The following is a 23026-nucleotide window of genomic DNA, read 5'->3' as shown; positions in this document are numbered from 1 at the left end:
GCCAATAGCGAGTCCCCAAGCGGATACACTTTATACACACGCTCACGCACACAAACATGCATTCCTGCACACACGTACGGCCCTGCATTATTCACTGGTAATTACGATGTCAATAAGCAGCTACACGGCAGTGTGGCCCTCACACTAGCCAACATTTAGACGCATAGGCACACACACTCTCCTTTAATTGCCCTTCAGTCAAATGCTTCAGCACTTATTTCTACCCACAACACACACACACACACACACACACACACACACACACACACAGTCCCACTTGTGCATTGGTCCATTCAGACTCCCCATGGAGTGAATCTGCCACACTCTTAACACCCCCTACAGGGGTTTTTTTATGCACGCAAACACACATATGCACACAGACGCTCACACGCAAGGACGAAGACTTTGGTAGCGGGTTCATCAGTGTCACGTCACGCTCTGTTTTTTAACATCCCCCTCCCTCTCTTGTCTTCTTTCTCTCTGTCTTCTCACCAGAGACTTGCACATCGAAAAGCCATTTACTAACTGTAGCTTAACTACAGTTCTCTTTCCGTCTTCCTCTCTTTTTCCTTTTGGGTTGCCTCGCTCTCCCATCTCTCCGTTTCTCTCACTGCCTTGTTTTTTTCTTCATTTCTTTTCTCATTTCGCTGCCTTTCACCTTTTGCATTTCTCTCAATTTCTCCTCTTCGCATCCATACAAAGCTACTTTTCTCCCTGTGTCTCTTTTTTATATTATTTTATTATTTTCGTTCACACAGGGAAGCATACACAGCTGATTAGTTTAAACACTATTCACCTGGGCTACAAACTCCTGCTGTGTAGCCAAACTTTGTTCGAACAGAACTTCATTTCAAAGACCCCTCCCCCCCCCCCCCCCCTTAACAACACAATCTAAAAACAATTGGTTTCTGCTAAGGCTGAACATAGGGTTTTTTTGTGAGCGCTATAGTGTCTTTTTTCAATTGTCCTAATTAGGACAATTAAGGCGCTGGTGTCGTCAGTGTCTTCTTCAGCAACCCCGTGTCTCACAAAATCACGTCCCCATACAACTATTTACGTTTAGAGGGGAATGCATTTCCTCCTTGATTGCGGTCGCAGCTTTAAACACACGATCGACGCAGTAAATTGAGACAAAGCAAAACAAAAACACAACAAAAGTCCCCTGGTTGTTTTTAGGCAACAAAACTACTTAGTCAGGTTTAATAAATGTTTGTTGTAATTAGTCTGTTACGATGTTTAAGTTACGGACATAAATTAAAACTAGAGAGACCTTTCCCCACATGAACAGACCACACCATGACTGTATATAAGAAGTGGACGTAGTCATCGTGATGTCACCCATCGGTTTATGGACTGCCCTTGTGAAGCCTCGAGTTCCACGGTTTCGCCGTCAGCATCTTGGCTTTTTTGCAACCGATGAACGGAAGTTACCATATTTGGAATGCGGACGAGTAACGTAAAGACGCCGTATATACGGCTCTGGTATCTGTCAATCACAGTAAGCCCGCCCTAAAGCATACCCTGCTTTATGGTCTGTTTGACTCTAAATGAACCATAATTTACTAAATGAACATCATGATGTATTGAAGAGGACTTGAAACTAGAGGTTGAGACCATAAACTCATGTTTACAATGTTTACTGAGGTAATAAATCAAGAGAGAGTCATTTTCTCATAGACTTCTATACAATCAGACTTCTTTTTGAAAGTAGGAATCGCCCCCTGATGGTGAGTAGAGATAATGCAAGTTTTAGGACACTTCCGCATTGGCTTCACTCGGCAGATCCAGAGGTTGCTGCCTGGACTAAACCCATCTTAGTTGTGTGACAGCATCTTGCACGATTGCAACACCGTTGCTGTCAGAAAAATCTGTCTGCACACAGATTCACAAGGTGAAAACAATACCAGCATCGCTGTCACGGCTGGTAAGAAGGCAGCATTGAGAACAAACACAAATGGGGAAACACGTCCCCGACTTGTCACCTGGCTGTAGTGATGTACAGGTATGCTTCAAGACACCGTGACATCACTACTGGGTGTGGTTACAGGTGCGACAGAGCACATTTCTGACCACACCCAACCACCGCACTGATCATACATATATTCAGTGGTATCAACTCATCTTTTGTCATTGACTTAATGGAAACATATAGTTTTTATTATTTTCAAGGTAGCTCATCTTAAAATGTCACATTTCTATTATCATACCACTTAAGAACTTATTAACCTGCTTTTTTTGCGAGTTGAGGTTGCGAGGTGGGAGTTGTCCCACCCAAAGGACAGCAGAGATGTCATCACGCCCACTGAGCACTAATCAGCCGAGTGGGTAAACCAAGGATCGTCTTTACATGTTTTTTTTCCACTTAAATGATCAGATCTGTTAATTTCACAGGCTTAAGCCACTAAGTAGTCTGACCCGAGTGTTAAATGAAAGTGCACAGCCGATTGTCAGCTTTGAGATCCTTGTAGCTCCGCATAAGCCAGATGGAAAATCTAGTTTTCTATTCAATTATCTGCTGCTTTGCACTCCTCACTCCTCTCCTCTTTTCCCCATTGTCCTCTCCTCCCCTCCCTCTTTTCCTCCTGCCTTCTCTCCTCACTTTATTCTGCCTCTGCATCCCCTTTACCCCCTGCTCCTCCCTTCATGTCTCTCCATCTCATCTGCACTCTTCTGGATTATTTCATTTCAAATCATCTTCTCCCAGCGTCTCTCAACACCTCTCCTTCTTGTTCTCCACTCTCTCCCCCTCCTCTGATCTGCTCTCCTGGCACCGGCCCAGTTAAATTGCCAGTTCTACAGAGCGATGGTGACAGAGTGCAGAACTTAATTACATACTGGCTGACAGCAAGGACTTCGTGTTAGATGTTCTCTTTGTCTCTCTTTTTCCTCTCTCTCCTTTCTGCTCTTCCCCACCCTCCTCTCCCTCATCTTTCTTCTCTTTCTTTCTTCTGGTTCCCTTTCATTTCCTCAGTTTTTGCTCTCATCAACTTTTGTCTTTTTCTCTCTCCCTCGAATTAATGGCTTGTTATGTGCTTATTATTGGGTGGCAGAGTTTGGGATGGGCTAGATGGCTGAAGGTGGTGGGGGGGTACAATGTAATCAGGCGACAACCTCCGGGTCTGAAAAAGGAAGCCAAGTGCCTTAAACCTTTTTCTAATGGCTAATCCTCTGGTTGGAAAAAACGTCTAACAAACGTAAACATGAGTTTATGGTCTCAGTCTCTAGTTTCAAGTCTTCTTTAATACAGCATGATGTTCATTTAGTAAATGATGGTTCATTCAGAGTCAAACAGACCATAAAGCAGAGCATGCTGTAGGGCGGGGCTACCTTGGTCTGGTGGATGTCTGTGTTTTTGTCTTAGAACTTAAGTTGCTGTAGATGCTGTCAATAACACTTTCAAGCAAACATTTTGTGGTAATTTTTCATGGGATCATTTTGATTGTTAATATATACCATTGTCTCGTAATACAAGGTTCATTAAAACTAAGAGACAGAAAGGGCTTATATGAATAACAATTGGGTTTGTTCTAAAATGTAAAAGGTTGCTGTTTCATGATTAGCACATTATTTGAATGTTGATACAAAACATAACCAGCGTTGTATTGTAGTTAGCGGCACGTCTTCAATCACTGCTATGGGTTTCCAGAAATATGTCCAAAAAAGTTTTATCCTGTTGAAAAGTAAAAAAAAAAGAACATTCCAAGCTGCAGTATCTTTATTGTTTGACGCTAAGGACCCTCATTGTTTATAATATTCTTCTCCATATAGTGCCTTTCATTTAACAAACATTGGAAAAAAAGGTGTGTGTGTGTGTGTGTGTGTGTGTGTATGTGTGTGTGTGTGTGTGTGTCAGAGTATTTGAATGGTTGTATATTTGTACGTAGTGTGTGTGTGCATTGCTCTGTGATGGTACATTTTGTAGGTCAAGTGCAGGTTCTACTTACTCTGCATATGTTTGTTCTTTGGATCAGGCAGGTGGTTTAACATGAATTCGTTCTCAGGCTTATTTGTCCACAGCAAATGTAATCTGTTTATGTCTTAGTCCTGCCAGTGCAAATGTGTGTGTGTGTGTGTGTGCACTTACCAACGGTGGACTTAAGCGTCATTGAACATTCCAACTGGGGACTCCTTGGCAAACAGGGGACATTTTGGAAGTCCCCTGTTCCGTTCTTTAAATGAATCTAAATCATGTCTAAAACCCTCTGGTGAATTTTGTTTTTTCATTTGAGCTAAGTGGGGACTTGAAGGTGTGTAAGTGTTCAAGTCCATGCTCAGCACTGTTCCTGATGGCTGGAGAAGGGATTTTAACAACTCACTCACACACGTTTTTAAAACTCCTCCATTGTGTGAATGGCTTAATGTACTTACCCGTATGTGCAAAGTATGTGACAAGTGTGAGTCCAGCTGTGAAGTGGCGTTTTTTTTATAATTTATCACGCTATAATAAATTCATGCCTTTCACTGTAAAAGAGATTGAGATAAAAACGAAATTACGTGTGTGTGTGTGTGTGTGTGTGTGTGTGTGTGTGTGTGTGTGTGAGATAGAGTAAGAATATTCAATGGCATGAACTCAAGGCAACAGAGAAGGAAACAAAGACATCAGTTTGATGTTTTTTTCTTTCATCAGAAGTAAGGAGACTAAGAAGTAAAGATTTGGGAAGCAGGTTTATTTTCTTATTGTGGCTGTTGTGACACTGATGAAGTGTATTTGTGCATGCTTGCATCTCTCTGCACATCCTGGGTGTGTGCATGTGTTAAGGGGGTAATTAATAGAGGGTTGCATATAGTCTTTTTCCCCTGGGCCCCCTGTCCAAATGCATTACTGTCAACCACACACATACACACACACACACAAACCTCAGCAGACATGCAAGTGGACAAGTGTTTACTCAAATACACTTCATGGGACTTTTACACACAAACTCACAGAGGACAGTGATGGACTGTAATATCATGACGTCAGGCTATAATCAGCCAACCAGTCATTAGAGAGACTACACATCCTTACAGTGTTAACATACACACATGTGATACAGATGGATATATTTTAGGACATACTACAATTGTGTTTCTCCATACATTTTTTTATAAACTGCAGAAAAAAGCCACTTGAAAGTGGATTGACTAATTTTCCTTAAAGTAATATTCCAGTAGTTAGGAATATGCAAATATGTATCAAGCTTGCATAGTTCACAACTGTGATGTCATGCTCGCTTGTGGATGCCTCAAATTTCAGGGAAGCGCAGAAAGTAATGTTTTGTATACCATAACCATAAGATGTTTTACACATGCATCTTTTCAAGTGAATGAAATGCTGACATCATAAGAGTGCTGCTAATATGTGACAATAAAATCCAGAATTCAAAAAAATTAACTGGGTAAGGTTAATGTATTTATTTTTCTGCACCTATTTTTCCACTTTGCTTGGAAATATGAACATGTTAAAATATTCTTTTCATTTAATGGGTTGTTGTTGGTTTGCCAAATGCAGTAATGACGGCAATCTCTCAATTTAGCCATCCCACAGTGCACCTGTTGACTCTCAAAAACAGTTTTTTTTCTGGGTAGCGTTGCCTTATCTCACCATCTGCACTAATGCGGTCTCATGAGTTCATGTTGAAAATAAGGACCTAGTTTGTGGGTGAGGTGTAAAGGTCCCTTTATATGCTGCTATGAACACTGCCAACACGTCATGTTTTTATGAGAATACGTTTTTAAAAAGGGTCTCTTGATTTCAAGAAAATGAAATTATCACGCTACACTAACAGAACTGTAACGACTTGTGTGTTTTGATTTTTTACAGTGTAAACTGGTGTTTGAACACCTATGTTTGTTTTTGGCTGTATGTGTATAACGGTCACATTGGTATTTGTGTGCAGGACTATATAAGTGTATGGGCATTCAAGGTTGTGTGGATCGGTGTGTGTGAGTGTGAGTGTGTGTGAGTGTGCATGCAGAATGGAACCCTTAGGTGTACCGAGTCAAAGCGGTGTCAGCCTTTATCAATATTTGACTGCAGAACCAGAGAATGGATGAATCTTTAATATGACCTTGGAGCACAACAGAGACATGGAGACACGGGGACAAGAGAGAGAGGGAGAGATGTGTGTGTGGGGGGGGGGGGGTAGCTGTTTTGATTTTGATGGAGACGATTAGCTCAAATGGTAAATGGTCTAAACTAAACTCTAAATGTCATGCAGGGACTGTACATTCCAAGAATAAAAGACGATGGAAACATCTTTATGTCCTTTTATTTTACTTTCATTTTAGATACACGATCAACCTCAATGACATTATTTCCTGGTAGCTGCCGACTCAGAACAGCCTTAAAGCCGATTAGACAGAGAGAGAGAAAGTGGAAGAAGAGAGACAGAAGGACTCCGCAGAGTCCTGACGAGAGAGACAAAGTGCAAGAGTGGGAATGGAAGTAGAGAAGTATGAGAAAAAAAGAGACATATGCAGTGAAAATTGAATGTCAAAGATGAAGATGAATAATATTTTTAGAGGAGAGGGCATACTTAAATCTGCTTCTCAAATCATTTAGTGTAGAATAAAAGTCTTCAGTTCAAAGTTCCAGTTCTTTTTCCCCCCTTGAAATGAGTAATGAGAGAGTTCAGAGAACTCAGCACATTTATGCTCTAAAGAAGTGCAGAGTTTAGTTTTCAGGTGAAGCACCCTCTATTGAGGATTACTATCAAGATGTTGTAAAAAGTCCTGTTAAAATCACTTCCCACATAGTTCACTATGCACTAACACTGCAGCGTGCACCACGTGTCATGTGAGGAGGAACAAACCAATCACAGAGGAAAAGTTCATCATGTTAGTGCAGAGCTCCCCAGACTTCTGCTATCTGTCCCACTTACTACTTTACTTGCTTCACCCTTTCCATCCGGGTGAAATGTCAGCCAAGTCCACACAGACAAAGCCAGCAGTAAAGCTACTGTCAGGGATTAACAGTGTTTCAAATCCACTCATCTTTCTTTTGTTTTGTTTTGTCAGTAATGCTTACTGCTTAATTACCGTCACGTCGTCACAGTCTTCGTCTGTGCTGTGACAGACAATACGAGTGCAACCTTCCCAGGCACCTTGGATAAAAGGATGAAAGTGGCAGCTCTGGCGTTTCCCACACGTTTTCAGATGCAGCATGCGACCGTGGCTCAGAAGGTAGAGCGGGTCGCCCCTCAATCAGAAGATTCGCGGTTCGATCCCTGGCTCCTCCAGTCGACGTGTCCTTGGGCACTCAACCCCAAATTGCTCTGAAGGCTGTGCCGTCGGTGTGTGATTGATCACCATCACCTGGCATCAGGTGGTAGCCCCTGCCATCAGTGTATGCATGGTTGAGAATGAGTGTAAAAGTGCTTTTGAGGGGTCGGAAGACTAGAAAGACCATTACAAAAGTGAGCAAATGTATTCACTATGTATGTCTGTTATAAAGAAGAAAGTCAATGAGTGAGCGGTTTTGGACACAGCTCAAGACCTCAGCATACAAACGCGAGAGACGTTGCATCCGTATGGGCCACTCCAATCCGCTGTCTCCTGTTCCACGGTGCCGTGCCACAGACAGAGAGGCTTCACCACAAAAAGCCTCTCATCAGAGAACACTGATGTCCTTTAGGAGGAGCAGGAACACAAGAAGAGAAAACCGCACTGTTAGCTTGGGAGGAGATAAAGCGTTTGGTCGTCATGTGGCTCTGGTCTCAGAAGGTCCACTGCCCAGTGTAGAGAATGCTTCTTAAAAAAGTATTAGGGAAGAGTGGTAAAATCATTCAAAATAAAGGCCTTTATTCTGTCTTACTTGCTGGGAACAAGTTCCTAAATGATGAGATTTAAATGCAACAGTATTCAATTAACATACAGGGCATTCTGGCCGAAAGTACCGTCTGAACTGACTGATTACTGTTTAGTGCAGAGCAACGCAGAACACACAGAACGTAGCAGCTATCTGTATTGTTTAGCAAGCTGGTCTTTGCTAATGTCGCTATAGTTGAAGTTACACATAATAGTTCAATTAGAGCAAGCTGACGCACACACACACACACTCAAACACAGCTGCCTCACAAACAGCCTGTTATCCTTAGTGTAAGAGGGGCAACAAAAGGGCAACAGTGAGGGAGACAGTGTATTGTAATTAGTGTGTGTGCAGAAAAACACACACACACACACACACACACACAGCTGAATGCAAAGTGGAAAAAAAGTCAAGTGGCTGAAAAAGCCACTTGTGTTAATTAGTCGTGCTGGGGAGAGACGTTAGCTAGGAGTGCTGTAAACACAGATACCAGCTTTCATGTTCATGCTGAATGTCATGACGGGCACACACCAGCACTAAGAACTATTACACACCTCAGGATGAAGAGTGGTCCTCCACTAATCACAAGATCAGTGGTTTGATCCCTGGCCCTCCAGTCTACATGTCAAAGTGTTCTTGGGCAAGATACTGATCCCTAGATTGCTGTGAGTGTGCGTGTGAATTGTGTATGGCTCCTGATGAGGGGGGGGGATGCTGGCTTGTGTCGTCATATATTAGTCGCTGAGACTAAAAACACGCTCTGTGAACACAGTCCATTTATCATTTCCATCGTGTCCTGGCTCTCCAGGGCGGTTTTAGCAGTTCTCTACCATTGCATAGCCATTGCTTCAGATATATTCATTACAACATGCCCCGCCTTCTGATTGATCAGAAGGTATGTGTTAATATGTTGGGGGGCTAATATCTGCAATTGTCACAGCGAAAAGATCCTTGTCTCAAACTGCAAGTGGCAAGTTATGCAAAAACTCTTCTGAAATAATTGGACAATGTCTAAAAAAGGCCACCATGGTATGTTATATCTCCGGCCTTCATGCACAGCTAAAGTTGACGGCTACCGTCCATTTTTTGATGCTCATTAGTCTCGGGGTGAGCAGACGTTCAGGCTGTGACTTCTGTTCCTTTAATCACAATGAAATGTGTGCGGCGGATTGGTCTGCAAACACACAAAGAATCTAAAATGTAGAAGACTAATGAGTCTCTGCTTTTGCTCCGGTGACATTGTCAAAACTCCGGCTGAATTGAAAATAACTTCTCTGGAAACTGACTCACAAATAAAACTGAAAAAAACCGCATCATAATGGTACTTATTTGTTGCAACGCTGCCATGTTGTTACATCACTTACCTGCACCATTCGGCATCCCAGGCGAAACAGAAGTGTCTCCTTGTATCTCTCCAGCTACTGTAGTACAATAAGAGCTCATAAATGTTGGATACCTCCCTTCCCCTTCTCTGTTTCCCCTTGTCATCCGTTACTGTCTGCATTCTCCACCATGGTGAATTAGTAATTTGCCCTCAGCACTTTGAGCAACACCAACAGTGATGGCAAAGACATTCACATTGCTTCTCAAACATTTAAAATAGAAGACAACGTCTTTGTGGATCTCTGTTACAGGATGCTATTTTGGGTTTTTGCACATTTTCCTGTATTTTTTTTTTTCAACGATTCATCTTAATGTACATTTTTTTCTAACATATTCATTTGAGTTTTATAGCGTCATGCTCATTGTGCAGCAAAGGCGATCGCAGTCAAGCGTAAAAACCAAGTGCGTCAACGCTTGACTGTGAAAAATGTGTCTGCATAGAGAACAGCAGCTAAAAATATGCTCAGCTTCAGATGAATTTTAATGCTAAATAAGAAGTAATGTGCAGGTGGAGAAAGGGACTGGCTTGTGTGTGTGTGTGTGTGTGTGTGTGTGTGTGTGTGTGTGTGTGTGTGTGTGTGTGTGTGTGTGTGTCAGTAGAAAAGACAGCTCTATGTGTGTTTTGTCCTTTTCGTCTCACACAAAGCCAGTCGGCACACACACAATCACAGTTTCTCCGTTATATACTACACGATGCAAATATGTCCGTTACAACACTGAAGCCCGACACACACACACACACACACACACACACACACACACACACACACACTCTCTGTTATCTTGGCTCTACTCTGCATGCTTAGAGTTACCGAGCGATTAGATCAGACTGAGATCTAATCGTTCTTTGATCTCTGGTTTTAGCTGCGTCAGAAAACACACTCACACACTCAGAGACACTCACGTTCTTATGCATACATACAAGGACATTCACTGGCACTTAATCACCCTGACACACGCATGCACACACACACACACACACACAGACACACATACGCGGCAAACCATCTGTATCAGCACATCATGTGGATGTCTTTAAAGAGTGTGAAAACAAGGCAGAAACAGCTTGAAGAGGTTCAAATAAATACATAGGACACAGTGTTGGAAATGCATCTACTTACTGAACATTGAGGAACACACAACATCGTACATACATGAACAGATAACCACTCTCACGCTTTATGTTTGATTTGTTTTGTCTTCCCCCCCCCCCTCTTTCGCCGTATCAGCCCAGCAGGGATCTAGATAAGAGTCTGCGTTATCTTCCTGCTCGCCATCTCAGCTAATCTATTGGTTTTGTCTGGAGCGCGAAAGCCGTTAAGATCTGGCCTTGACTAAGAGGACCAGTAGAGATGGAACGAATGGATGGAGGGATGATGAAGCAGGAAGGACGTGTTTTGTTTTTTTGGTTGCTAACACACTAAAGTTAGACGTAACGGACAATAATTGGATCCGGCACTCGGAGAACAAAACCCAAAGAAAGAGAACAGGAGTAGAATGGGCAATACACTGTTATTAAGTGGTCATTTGTCTAGTACAAAATAAAACAATTGTTAGTCGTCATGGTCACAACACACGCCATAAAGTGTTGTTGCAGCTTCCCTGTTATGAGAGCGGATGCAGCTCGGAGACAGATGGCTGGCTAGTTAGCTAAGTTGCTTGTGTTTCTCCTGAGCGATGGAGAGAGAGAGAGAGGAGGGGGGACCATTAGACCCAGCGCTGCCGCTGGCCACCAGCCCGCTGTCTGGCTTATTTTCTGTAACCAGTGTAGCATTAAAGCATGGCGGAATTAGCAAGCTAGTGAGCTAAGTGGTGTACAGCTGGCTGGTTGCTACCATGATCATTCCAACATGATTTAATGCTACACTGGTTACAGAAAATAAGCAATAAGTTGGTGAAGTTTATACAAGTGTACAAGGGTTGCAATGGTAACGGTACACATAAAAATGGCCGCCGCTACCGACCATCTGGCTGCATTGATTCAAAAGGTGATATCCATATCTGCTCCTATTCTATTTCTATGGCAGGAACTCAGCTCAAGTCTCCAAAACACATTATCTGCCTCGCACCCAGTTTGCAATTCAACACCCTTCAAACACATTGTCAACATAAGGCATGGGATTCTGAATTAAAGTCACATGTTTGCCATTGCAGCGTGTAACTGGTTCAGTCACAATCAGATGTTATGAATGGTGTGGGTGCCATGTCTTTTTTAAATAAATCATTGTATAGTTTTGAAGAAATGTGTTTCATTTTGCAAAACAACTGAGGTTTTCTGCTTGTGTGTGTGTGGTTGTGTGAATTGTGTGTGCTATGACAAAATGAGTTTTTAAAATCACTCTTTTAGGGTAAGAAAGTAAAGAAAAGACTTGAATAAATGAGTGGAGGTACACAATGAATGCCGATCGTGAGCATCATGTTAGGCAGCACTCTCCACACAGGGTCACCAACACCTTTCCACCACCCCTGGACACTGTGTATATAAACACATCAAGCAATAAAGACAACTCCACTGACCCTGTCAGTCTATACCAGATACTCCAGCTACTATATGTGAGTACATTCTATTGGTTTAATCCCAAATTCATTATAATATTCCTCTTGTGTTATTGCATATGGAACAATATTAAGTATTAGATTCAAAGTCAAAGATTTGTTTTGTCCCATGCTTATGCAATATGCACAGTGAAAAGCAGCTTGACAGACTGTTTAGGTTGTGCTAAAACAGCTATCTTTGGATCAGAAAAACATGACTAAATATGACATGAAAAGGACATGACCTAAACATACCTTCAATGAGGTTTCATGAAGAATAAGGCTTAATAAAACCAATCAGAAACTATATGTGACTTAGATTATAATTCAGTGTCACTACCTCCTCATATAGAACTTAACATGTCCAGCTTTACTGATCGGACATCATTTCTACCATGAGACTGATGCTCTGCGTTGAATTGTGTGATCAGATGAGGGGACATGAGGAACTGGAGCAACTAAAGCTGAAATATTTCGAACAAATTGCAGCAGTAATATGATTCCCTGCAATGGAATGATCAGCACACCGCGGTGTGAATGTGGTTTGAGAGGAAAAGAAGAAAGAATAATAAACTCTATTACTTTCTATTCTACCAACTGCAGGCTGATCTCATCCAGCATTTTTAGCAATACCTACGAAAAATAATGCGCCGTAATTCATAGATATCCCACTAAATAGTTTTGCTTGTTATCCATGTAATCATGAATGAGGAAGTATGAAGACCAGTAATGCACACAGGGGGAGTGGAAGTGGAGGTGGATGAGTCCAACGAACAGAGATCTTTCAGACATTCCCCATGTGGAACAAGAAGTCAATGTTGATGTTTTTGTCATGTAACTTGCTTACTTCTTAAGTAACCTAGTGTCTGTGGGTATCTTAACCCAAATAGTTTCCTAAACCTAACGAAGTAGGTTGGTTGCCCAAACCCGACTGAGTTTCCTGTGAAGACGGATGTTTATTTTGAATAGATCATATGAACGTAATGAGCGGAAATTGACGAACCAATGATGTTGGTGTGTTTGGACAATTAAAAACTTAAATGAGAAAAAAAAGAAAGATGTCCGTCCGGCTCTCGTGGACTTTGCCTTACTTTGCAGTCTTTGTATGTTTGTGTATCAGGTTGTTTTAGGGTGAGAAGCCAGTAGGAGGAAAACATCCACTCAAGTGTCCTTGAGCAAGGCACCAAACCCGATGATGTGTACAATATCTGACCTCCGATGCGAGGCTTTCCTTACAGGGATTGGATACTGTACTTTGTCATTGTGTTTCTTTTCTATAGCTCACACTTATTTGTTATGTTAGTGTTGATCTGTATACAATTCACCGTCTCCTCACCTACCACCACCATTCTCTCCTCTGTGTCTCATCATAATTTATCCACTTTGTTGGTACAGCGGGTGCTACATCAAAGCACAGCGGGGAGACGACAAAAGGAAATGGTAGTTTCTATCCATATGGTGTCCAGTAACACACACACAAGCAGCGAGGGAGAGAAGAGATCTATCAGCCTATCTTTGGCCGACTGTAGCGGTCGCCCACATAAATGTCCGCTTGGCTCTGCTCTGATCACATAATTGCTGTGTGCACACCTCTCTCCCACACACACACACACACACATACACACACGCAGAAGGATAGCACACATTCAGTGAGCATACACCGAAGCACACTTAGTTTTCACACACACACACACACACACTTAAAGCCTGGACATGTACAGCGCCCACACACACACACACACTGGCAGTGACTGTTCAATATGACATGAAGCGGAGCATTCGCACACGCAGGTATGCCTGCCAGCGTACGCGTACATCGACACAGCAAAACAGCAAACAAAACCTCCCACCGGCTCACCCACACAGCCATCACGCCGAGTGTGAAGGAGATATGACGGAAGAGAGAGTAAAAGATGAGACCGAGTGAGGAGCGCAGTGAACGCTCTGAAACCCGAGCTTCACAAAAGACGGATTTACCCCGACACAATGCAACAAATTGTGTCGTGTTCATCGCCTTTTGTCTACTCGTCTGATTAAAGATGAATCACCGTTTTATTTCCGTTGGAAGGTTTGCATCATAATACGTGCGGTGAGGATGCGTGTGGGTGTTGGCATGGCCTGGAAGACATTTTTGGAAAGTTCCTCTCAACCACATTGCTAAATCTCTGCCAGCTGCAGGGGCTTTTGTTGTGCAGATGAGCCTGACCTTTGAACTCCTTTGACTACTTCTATCTTACATAAGATGTCTTACTACTGCCAGTACAAAAAAATTATCTGATATGTTACTTTTTGCCTTTTTCATCTTATGCAATAAAGGCCCGTTTAAATGATCCGTCTTTAAAATGAAATATTCACAACTACATGAATAACACACACGAAGAAAAATACATCGTCAGGTATTATTTATCAAAGTTACAGCATGACTTTTTAGGAATGCGCTTATTCACTTTCCTGACAGTTAGATGAGAAGATTGATACCACTTTCATGTCTGTTCAGCAAAGATGTAGACAAGTCAGTCTAACTAAATTCACCTTAAGAGCTCTAAATAAAACTCACCAACTAACACATTCATTATTAAATCTGTACAAAACCCAAAGTTGAAAAACCAAAACTTCTCTGTTTTAAAGGCGGTTATGTGCTGGACTATTTATTTGTTGGGAATGTTAACTTCACAGGTTGCTCAACTCTTCCAGGCCCCCAAAAAATGTTTGATCTATATATTTTGATCAGAGACACACTAACCTTTTAAACTGCTTCTAGTCTTTATGCTAAGCTAAGCTAGCTGGCTGCTGCCAGTAGCTTCATATTTAGAGCACAGACTGACAATCTCTAACTCTTGCCACAAGCTACATTTTTCCCTTAAGAATAAAAAACTAGTGTCCAAGATTCTGATTCAAATGTTTCTAAATGCTGATTGGTGGAGTATCTGACACCCCGCCCACCTCAAAGCAGTCAGAAGAGCACAGAGAGAAACTGTACTAACCGGTGTTCCAATACGATCCCATCTTTCAGAGCAACAAGCTGATTTAGAAAATAACGTTGTTAGGCCCGTTAAAGCTCAGCCCTTAACTTTTATATTTTTAACAAAATGCTGAAGCCTTGTGATGTCATTCTCCGACGCTGCGTGTGCAATTACGTAAAGGATCGCGAAGGGATTGTTATTCCCTCGATTAAACCGCCAGGACACACACTGTCACTTACAAGAAAGCCAAATAGTGCGACAGGATTACATTACAGGGGAATCAATTCTAACTGGATTGTTATAATTAGATGACCTGAGTTTGCTAAAAAGTCGGTAAGTCATTTTCTGTGTTTTTGTCGCTTTCAGTACTTGGCAGGGCCGCATGGCAATACGATTACAAATGCTCTTGGTAATATCTATAAATACAGAACCTCTACTTTAGCTGTAAACAGAGCTAGAAGTAGTGTACAGTAGCATGGCAAACATCGATAGCCCAGTCAAACTCTCTATGTCAAGCCGATCGGTGCGACACAACAAATCGATCCCGAATAAAAGACCATCAGCAGATTTCTCATCATATTTCTGCCGATACACAAATGAGCACAACAGCCAGCAGCAGACGGGCTGATCGTTACGCACCCTCGGCAGAAACAGGAGAGGCGGGGGACACAGCTGTGTGAGCTCTGAGGTAGAGGTTGGAGGGACCAGTTAGAGGGTGATTGTGAAGAAGAAAGAGGCGGATGGAGCGAAGTAGAGGTACGCAGCCATTGCATCAAGGTAAGAGATATCCATGCATCAGATAGGACAAGAGAGCTGTTAGGAAGGAAGAGAGCGAGCTAATTCGATGGCAATAATAGAGAGGAGGATGAGGAAAGACAAGAGGTATAGCATCATCGTTGTTTTCAAGAGGAGTCTGAAGAGTGTTTAGCAATGAAAGTGCATGACGGTGAAACAAAAAAAAAATACACAAAGAGAATATCAGTGAAAAAAAGACAAAGCCTGGAAACTTTCAAGAGGGGGAAAAGCTCGTTGAAGTGCGCCTTTAGACAACAAAACAGAGGCGGTTCATCCTACCTGAGTTCCTCTTGGAGATGTACTTGACGCCGTCACAGGCTCCCGAGGCGAGGAGGAGGAGGAGGAGGAGGAGGAGGAAGAGGAGGGATAAAGCCTTCATCTCTCTAGTCTCCACTGGCACCTTTAGACATCAGGACACAGTGGGGACAATGTGTTAGGGATAACACTGTAGGTACTATGCTGATTGTCATATATACAGTATATATAAGTATAGTATATACATTGACACCAAGCATTACAGTGTGTTGTGTTCACAAGATTGTAATGAGAATCGGAGAGGCTACAACTCCTGTTTCTTGGGGAAGGGATGCAAACAGCAGTGTCCACTGTCAAGTCAACCACTTTTTACCAAAGTTGCCAATTCTCCAGCACTTGAGCACCCACAGGCAAATCCTACCGTGAGGTGACCATGTCAGGAATATGGGCCCTTCAAGTGTTTAAACTGTGCTCAAATGTTAACGGACAAATCACGAGTGAGGCCACTGACATACTGACTTACTGGGCACCTACACCACGCCAATGTATCCATTGGTTGGTGCAGCCCAGCCTAGGTGTTTCTGCTCTATTTTACCAGAGTGCATGTTAGCCAGGAATTATTTAAATACCACGAGGAAGAGGAGTCAAAGAGTGCTTTTATTTTGGAGCTATCTACGTAACTTACGGCGCAATAAATAAAGGGAGGATGTGCTCTTTGGTTGCGGTCGGCCTGACAGAACTTTTTGGATGCGCCCGAATATGTAATAAAATATTTTCAAGTAGAAAGCATTCGTCTTTGGTCTTTTTAGTAATCGCAGAATTGTAATTCGCACCCAAACAGTAGGCCGCCATGACACCCTCACTGCGTTCACCCCAGGGAATGGATCCAATCATCCTCATGCTCTATGATCATGGGCCAGCTGGTGAGCCTTTCAGCAGGTGCTTACCAGATTAAACTGCACGTGTTGCACCCCTAATGATATGTTGAAACCAGTGAATTTAATGTTTTGTTTCAGTCTTTTTTGGATTTGACACGTTTGTCAAATGGATGTTAAAATGTCCGTGTGTATCTCTGAGTGTTCATAAGCTACAACAAAAAAAACAATAGGGCAGTCCCAAATCGTGTTGGCTGTGGGCCGATATGCTGTAAAAAAAGTGAAAAACAAAACACTTTATTACAACTATGGCAGCAAGAACAGCACAAAATAAAAGGCATTAATATTGATCCGAAGCACAGGTTTGGTGAGGTTATGAAAACATCAATTTCTTTTTTTTCAACTGATTGAATTTAAAATACAGAAACTAAATTAGATTTGACCACAAGCTGCGAATACAAAGGCTGCAGAAGCTTTGGGGCAGACACATACACACACACACACACACACACACACACACACACACACACACACACACACACACACACACACACACACACACACACACACACAAACAAACAAACAAACTGTCCCTGAGCCAGCCATGTGAAATCACATTGATAGAACACAATCAGATTTTCTCATGCTTTCTGTATACAAACACACACACACACACACACACACACACACACACACACACACACACACACAGTTAACCAGGGAGCGATCGAAGTTGAAGATTAGCCATGCCAACAGTCACTTCAGTGTTTTTCATACATGTGACAATAAAGGGAACTTAAACTCCAGTTTGACTGCTGACTGAAATCACATTTGATTCATATGAACAGCGTGGTAGCTGATGATAGAACCTAGTAGGTTGCAGATTGGGTGCCACAGTTATTCGCCTTTGAATCTGGGCCTGGAATTGGCGTCTAAAACTGGGACCAAATTGATGCAAAGAACAAAGCCGAGGGAGCGATAATGTGATAAAGAATACTGTACGATGTTGCCACTACTAGATGTAAATTACTCATCCGTGCTGGCTTGTCAGCACTTGTAATTTAAAATACAGCTCTGACTTTAGGATTCAAGAGCGCACAGACTTTTTACCCATACAAGTATGTAGTGTGTCTCGCCGTCATCTTGGTAGCATCACAGGTTCAGTTCAAATCATCATTATAATAATGATAATTATAATACTACAGTCCAATAATCACTTCTGATAGGTTGAAAGCCATAGCACACCAACACTCACATCAAGACTTCTCTCTTTTCGCAGATCCTTCAAAGTAGGCCAAGCACAGGTTGGTCCTAGTAAGCCATGTGTGCACACAACCAGGAGCATGCTAATCGAAGCAGCTAAATGGAATGAACGGTAAAGATCAGTGGATTAAACTAACCACATAGAGAGTTTGGGTGATGTGTTTTTCATCACATTGTATTCAGGAGTTCTTCAAACCATTTCTGTGCCGTGTAAAGGAAGTCTTAAGAGACAACAAAGATTACATTAAAGAGAAAAACAATTTAAAAAGTGTTTCTTTGTTTTGCTTGCCAAAGGACTGACGATACAAAGCATAACATTTCAGGACTTTTTGGGGCTACGCACACACACCGCAAAACAGCCACATGGGGACCAACCAAACTCAGCAGGACCTGTAATCCGCGCTGCCTTTGTTTTTGTTTTGCCTCCTCCTGGCCTCAGAGGCTGCAGACAGTCTCCAGTCATCAGAGGAGGAAAACAGGTTGTGCCGGGTCATGTTATACTGTAGCAGAGGAAGCTAAATTGAGCTGTTGGCTTCAGGTAAAGACAGTGAGGCAGGCACTCTGACAAGCACGGCTGAGCGAAAATCAAAAGTGTGAGTCAGTCATACGTGGGAAGTATTTACCGTGTCCTTTTGGAAAAGTCAAAACATAAACTGAAAGAGGAACGCCAATGGAGTTTAGCATCAAGACCTTATATTATTTTGAGACGTAAACACCTAGAAATAGCAATAGGATACTTCCGTCAAACCTTGTGAGGAAATGTATATTTCCCCTCGCCTCCTCCACAAGACGGCCCGGGTCAGCTACAAAACAGACGCCATAGAGCTGGTAGGGATTCAGCGTCTTGCTAAAGAAAACTCTCAAAGTGAAGACACATTTTGTGTGACCTCAGAGCGTGACATGAAATGCAAAGATTATATATAAATCATTAGCAGTCCATTTCATCGCTTTCACTTTCCATTGTCTACATTTAATACACAACTCTGCTGCTGCTCCGTCAAACTAAGCTTCGCCCAAGAAGGGTCTGTCAGATTAGGAGTCACAGCTTCCAATGCTAGTGCAACACATAAGGTTATCTGCCTCATCTGCTATCAGGTGAAGTCGGTTAAGTTAAATCCCATCATGAAAAAAAAGAATCGCTTTTTAAATGATTTTGTTCTGTTCCCTGTGCTGCCCTTAATCATATGATGGCATCAAATGTGTGGCCCCTGAGTCAAAGGGGTCGATCGTATGTTGCGTCTGAAAACGCTTGGAAAAATGCCGGCCGACCACAACCTGCTGCGATGGCGATGATGATGAAGTTGTTTCACCAGTAAGCCTCACTGACCACACTAGACACAGGCAATACAAAGACAAATGGATTTCCAGCTCCGTAAATACCTCACCGCACCTTTCGGTCAATTTGGCAAGTAAAATAGGAAAATATGATCTGATCATAAAGCCCTGGGTAGCCCTTCACTAAAATGATTACCTTCTCCATATATTTACCGTAGACTGATATTTAGGGAACAAAGTGCAGCCGGCACAGCCTGAAAAACAGGCGCTTGGGAATGCTTGCGATGGTTTTGCTCTGTTTTTCTATAATTTTTTTCTCGTTTTTGAGACACATATCCATTGACAACTGTAGATTTGAGGGCGAAGAAAAACAACATGTGAATGGTCCCTAAGAAGGGATCTGACCAACAACCAGAACTGGCTACCAAAACTAATATCAAAGCTTAATTTGATGGTTTAATGGTTTTATAGAAAACACCACATCTTCAATTCAGGAGTGCTCAGACAGCAGAAGCTTTGTTATGTTTCCCCAAACCTTCAGAAAAATGTAATGAAAGACTAAATCCAAAAAAGTAGGGCGCAAGACATGTTAAAAAAACACACTACAAAAGAGCTGGATACTTTTACTGCACACACACACACGCACACACGCACACGCACACACGCACACGCACAACATGCACACAAGCAGGCACATAGGGCGGCATGGCATTAAAGAGAAAGAAGAGGGTATGAGGTTTTTTTATCCACTTTCTGAGCCTTTTAGTCTGAAACACAGCTAGGCTTAATGCAACTGCTAAAGGCTGTGTATATTGTGTGTGTGTGTGTGTGTGAATGTGTGTTTGTGTGTGTGTGTGTGTGTGTGTGTGTGTGTGTGTGTGTGTGTGTGTGTGTGTGTATCCTTGTACTCAGTAGCCTACAGTTATGGTTTGGCCCAAAAGCAAAGGGGTTCATGTGGAAGGGTTTGTGATACGTGTCCAAACCACAAGCATGTATATTAGCATTATGCGGTCAAGATATGATATAAAGATAGTTATGATATTAAGCCACTAACTAGTCCAAATAGTGAACTAAAAAGGCAAAAGTAGTGACACAGCTTTGCTATGCATCCAGGTTTATTTTCACTGAGCAAGTTGTTTAAAGTGTTTGACCACAATAGCAGCTTAGCAACTGTAACTAGGTACAGCAGGTGCCAAAATGTTGCACTTTGTGCTTTTAGCCTTTCAAAAAACAAAAACACAAAAGCTAAATTATGAGAAGTTAATTTCAAAGTGTGTTTGTCTGCTCTTACATGATCTGTAAGCATTAGCATGCCTGGCTAACTAGCCCACTACGTAGCCTGTAGTGCAGCAATTACTTCGCTTAACTTCCGTGGCTTCAGAGCACTTCACGAGTGCTAATGAGCTAATGAGCTAATGAGCTAGCTACAGCTGCTAAAATGCTGTGGCCAGACTTTACGGTTTCTCAGTGGTTGTCATGGTTTTAAGCTAAATGTGAAACCCAACAGATATCTGAAACAAAAAATGCTACCAATCACTAGCAAAATGTCCTGGTTTTCGGTTCATTTTCATGACAATATAAATAAAAATAACACACTCATTTTCAGAGCTTACGTAGATGTTTATCATGTTTTATCTCAATCATTATCACCTAACCCAGTATATAAACAGAAACAACACACCACAAATCAAAACTGATTTGTCTATACGTGTGTCAATCAATCAATGTGTTGTTATCCAGGCTGTTGCTATGATGCTTGCAGCTCTGACTGACAGAATCTGTCAGTATACGCTAACGGTCAGCTGTCACACCGAAGAGAGAGTTGGTCTGAGCTCTCGGAGTCTTACTCCTTTCCTTTGTTAAATACCTGTCACCGAAAAACACTTTGTTTTGCACACACTACAAGAGTCCATTTACGGTTGCGCGCGGTGGAAATGCTGATATAAAAGAACAAATTCAGAAGACCGAAGATAAGCGGTGGCTACAAGCAGGAAGTTACACCGTTGCCATCTATTTCAGCTGTGACAGCCGTCTGAAACGGCCAACTCAGGAGGGGCTTTAACTAGTCAAGAACTCCACAGAATATATATTTAATAAGAGTATATTAATATCAGGCATATAATCCCTTAGACCCCACACACAATCACAGATTACATCTTGTCATTGATTACATTGTTGTCTTCATGTGTATTTTTTTTCTTTTATCAATGAGCCACAGTTTTCTGTGCATTACGAAGATAAATTGCCTACTTTACTGATACAAAAAGCATCAAGAAGGGAATTTTATCCAAGCATGTAATTGCTTGGATAAACCATTGCTAACCATAGCAGTATTGATTATGAGCACAGCTGTTACATCTCCCACCTTTAGGACCTACGATAAGCGCTTATCCTAATGAAAACGGCTATGGTGCATGAGCGCATACATGTGTGCACCATGAATGTGCGCTACCTTGAGGGTCTTTTTATTTTATTTATACAGTCACCTTATGCTGAACAGTTCACTCAAAGTGAACCTGGTGCATTCTGCTTGATTCACCTTTACCTTGAGGATGCTACAGGTCCTTTATTGCTCCCACACACACACTCTTACGTTTTCCCACACACTTTAAACTCTCCCTCTCTCACACAGCCTCGCTCATAGTGGCCGCAGTCTTCCTCTGACACTCTCATTCTCACATCTCATCAACAAACACTGGGCTGTCTTTATCTAGCCCTCTCCGTTAGCCCCCTCTGCACTGCCTCACGCCCATCACACACACTCACAAACACACACACACACACACACACACACACACACACACACAAACAACAAGGTCAGTCCTCCTCTCGCTTCATTTCCAACACATGAACACTGACACACTTGCTAAGACGACAGCGGCAGCTCGTTTGATACGACATGCATGTGTGTGTATGTGTGTGTGCGTGTGTGTGGAGGTTGAGGGTTAAGGGTATTAAAGGGATGTTTAAATGAAACCCTCATGACCTACAGAATAAGTATACTAAACGCAGAGAAAGAAAGAGAGAAAAGAAAAAAAGAGTGGATGTCGGCTTTGGGTGAAAGGGTATCTGAGTGGGTTCAATGCACACATGCAAACACACACACATATACTGAGGGACTGAGAGAAAGAGAGCGAGAGCGAGAAGGACAGAACAAACACTATTAGAGCATTACAATCCCCCATATCTTTCATCCTCTCTGTTGCTTTGCTTTTCTGTCCGTCTGTCTCTGATTATGATATCCCGACACCAGAGCACGAGGAGATCTAAGCAGGGTCCCAGTGTGTATAATGCACACACATTACACGCACTCAGAGAGGTTGAGGTGTGCAGAGACAAAATGTACTTATATACGGGTGTGAGAGTGTTTGAGGTCCCCAAGGACGTAATCAAATTGGAGTCCATAGGGGCCTATATGTTATGTGTCGGGTTTAAGGGTCTAAAATGTACATTTTCTGTGTGTTGAAGTTTTGAAGAATCGTGAAAATAAACATGTTATGTTGCTGGGTTAGGGTTTGCTGTCAAAGTCAAAGAATGTTCTTGTGGTATTTCAGGAAAGAAAGAGGTAAAACGGAGCTGTTATCACCACAAATTCTGTCCGGTTAATAGTTCAAACGATAATTGTAAACAATATGCAGATTTTAGTAACTGGTTTAATTCTGAGTCAAACACTTACAGACATGCTTGAACACACACACACACACACACACACATACCAAGACAGCCCCCCCCCCCACAGACACACACGCACACACTGATAGCAAGCTATTCTTGTCCCAAACAGACCAGTGTTAAGCCATTAGGCCGCTTCAGCCACACATCCAATATTAAAGACGGCCTGCAGCCATATTCTGTCACACTATCTGTCTCTCCTCAACTGCATGAGTCATGCT

At 42.3% G+C, this 23026-nt stretch overlaps 1 protein-coding gene across 3 annotated transcripts in view; it reads right to left on the bottom strand.

Moving 5' to 3' along the window:
* il1rapl2 (interleukin 1 receptor accessory protein-like 2) overlaps positions 1-23026 on the bottom strand; it is a 364876-nt gene that overhangs the window by 291544 nt on the left and 50306 nt on the right. For all 3 annotated transcript variants that reach the window (XM_076103526.1, XM_076103528.1, XM_076103527.1), the window contains one exon: positions 15745-15865. In XM_076103526.1, the coding sequence (XP_075959641.1) occupies positions 15745-15844 (100 nt within the window). In that variant the 5' untranslated portion in view covers positions 15845-15865. The remainder of the gene's footprint in view (positions 1-15744; positions 15866-23026) is intronic.

Source organism: Anarhichas minor, unplaced genomic scaffold (assembly GCF_050575085.1).
Source record: "Anarhichas minor isolate MPS153535 unplaced genomic scaffold, ASM5057508v1 ptg000028l, whole genome shotgun sequence".
Lineage (NCBI taxonomy): Eukaryota > Metazoa > Chordata > Actinopteri > Perciformes > Anarhichadidae > Anarhichas > Anarhichas minor.
This window is presented reverse-complemented; position numbering and strand designations above follow the sequence as displayed.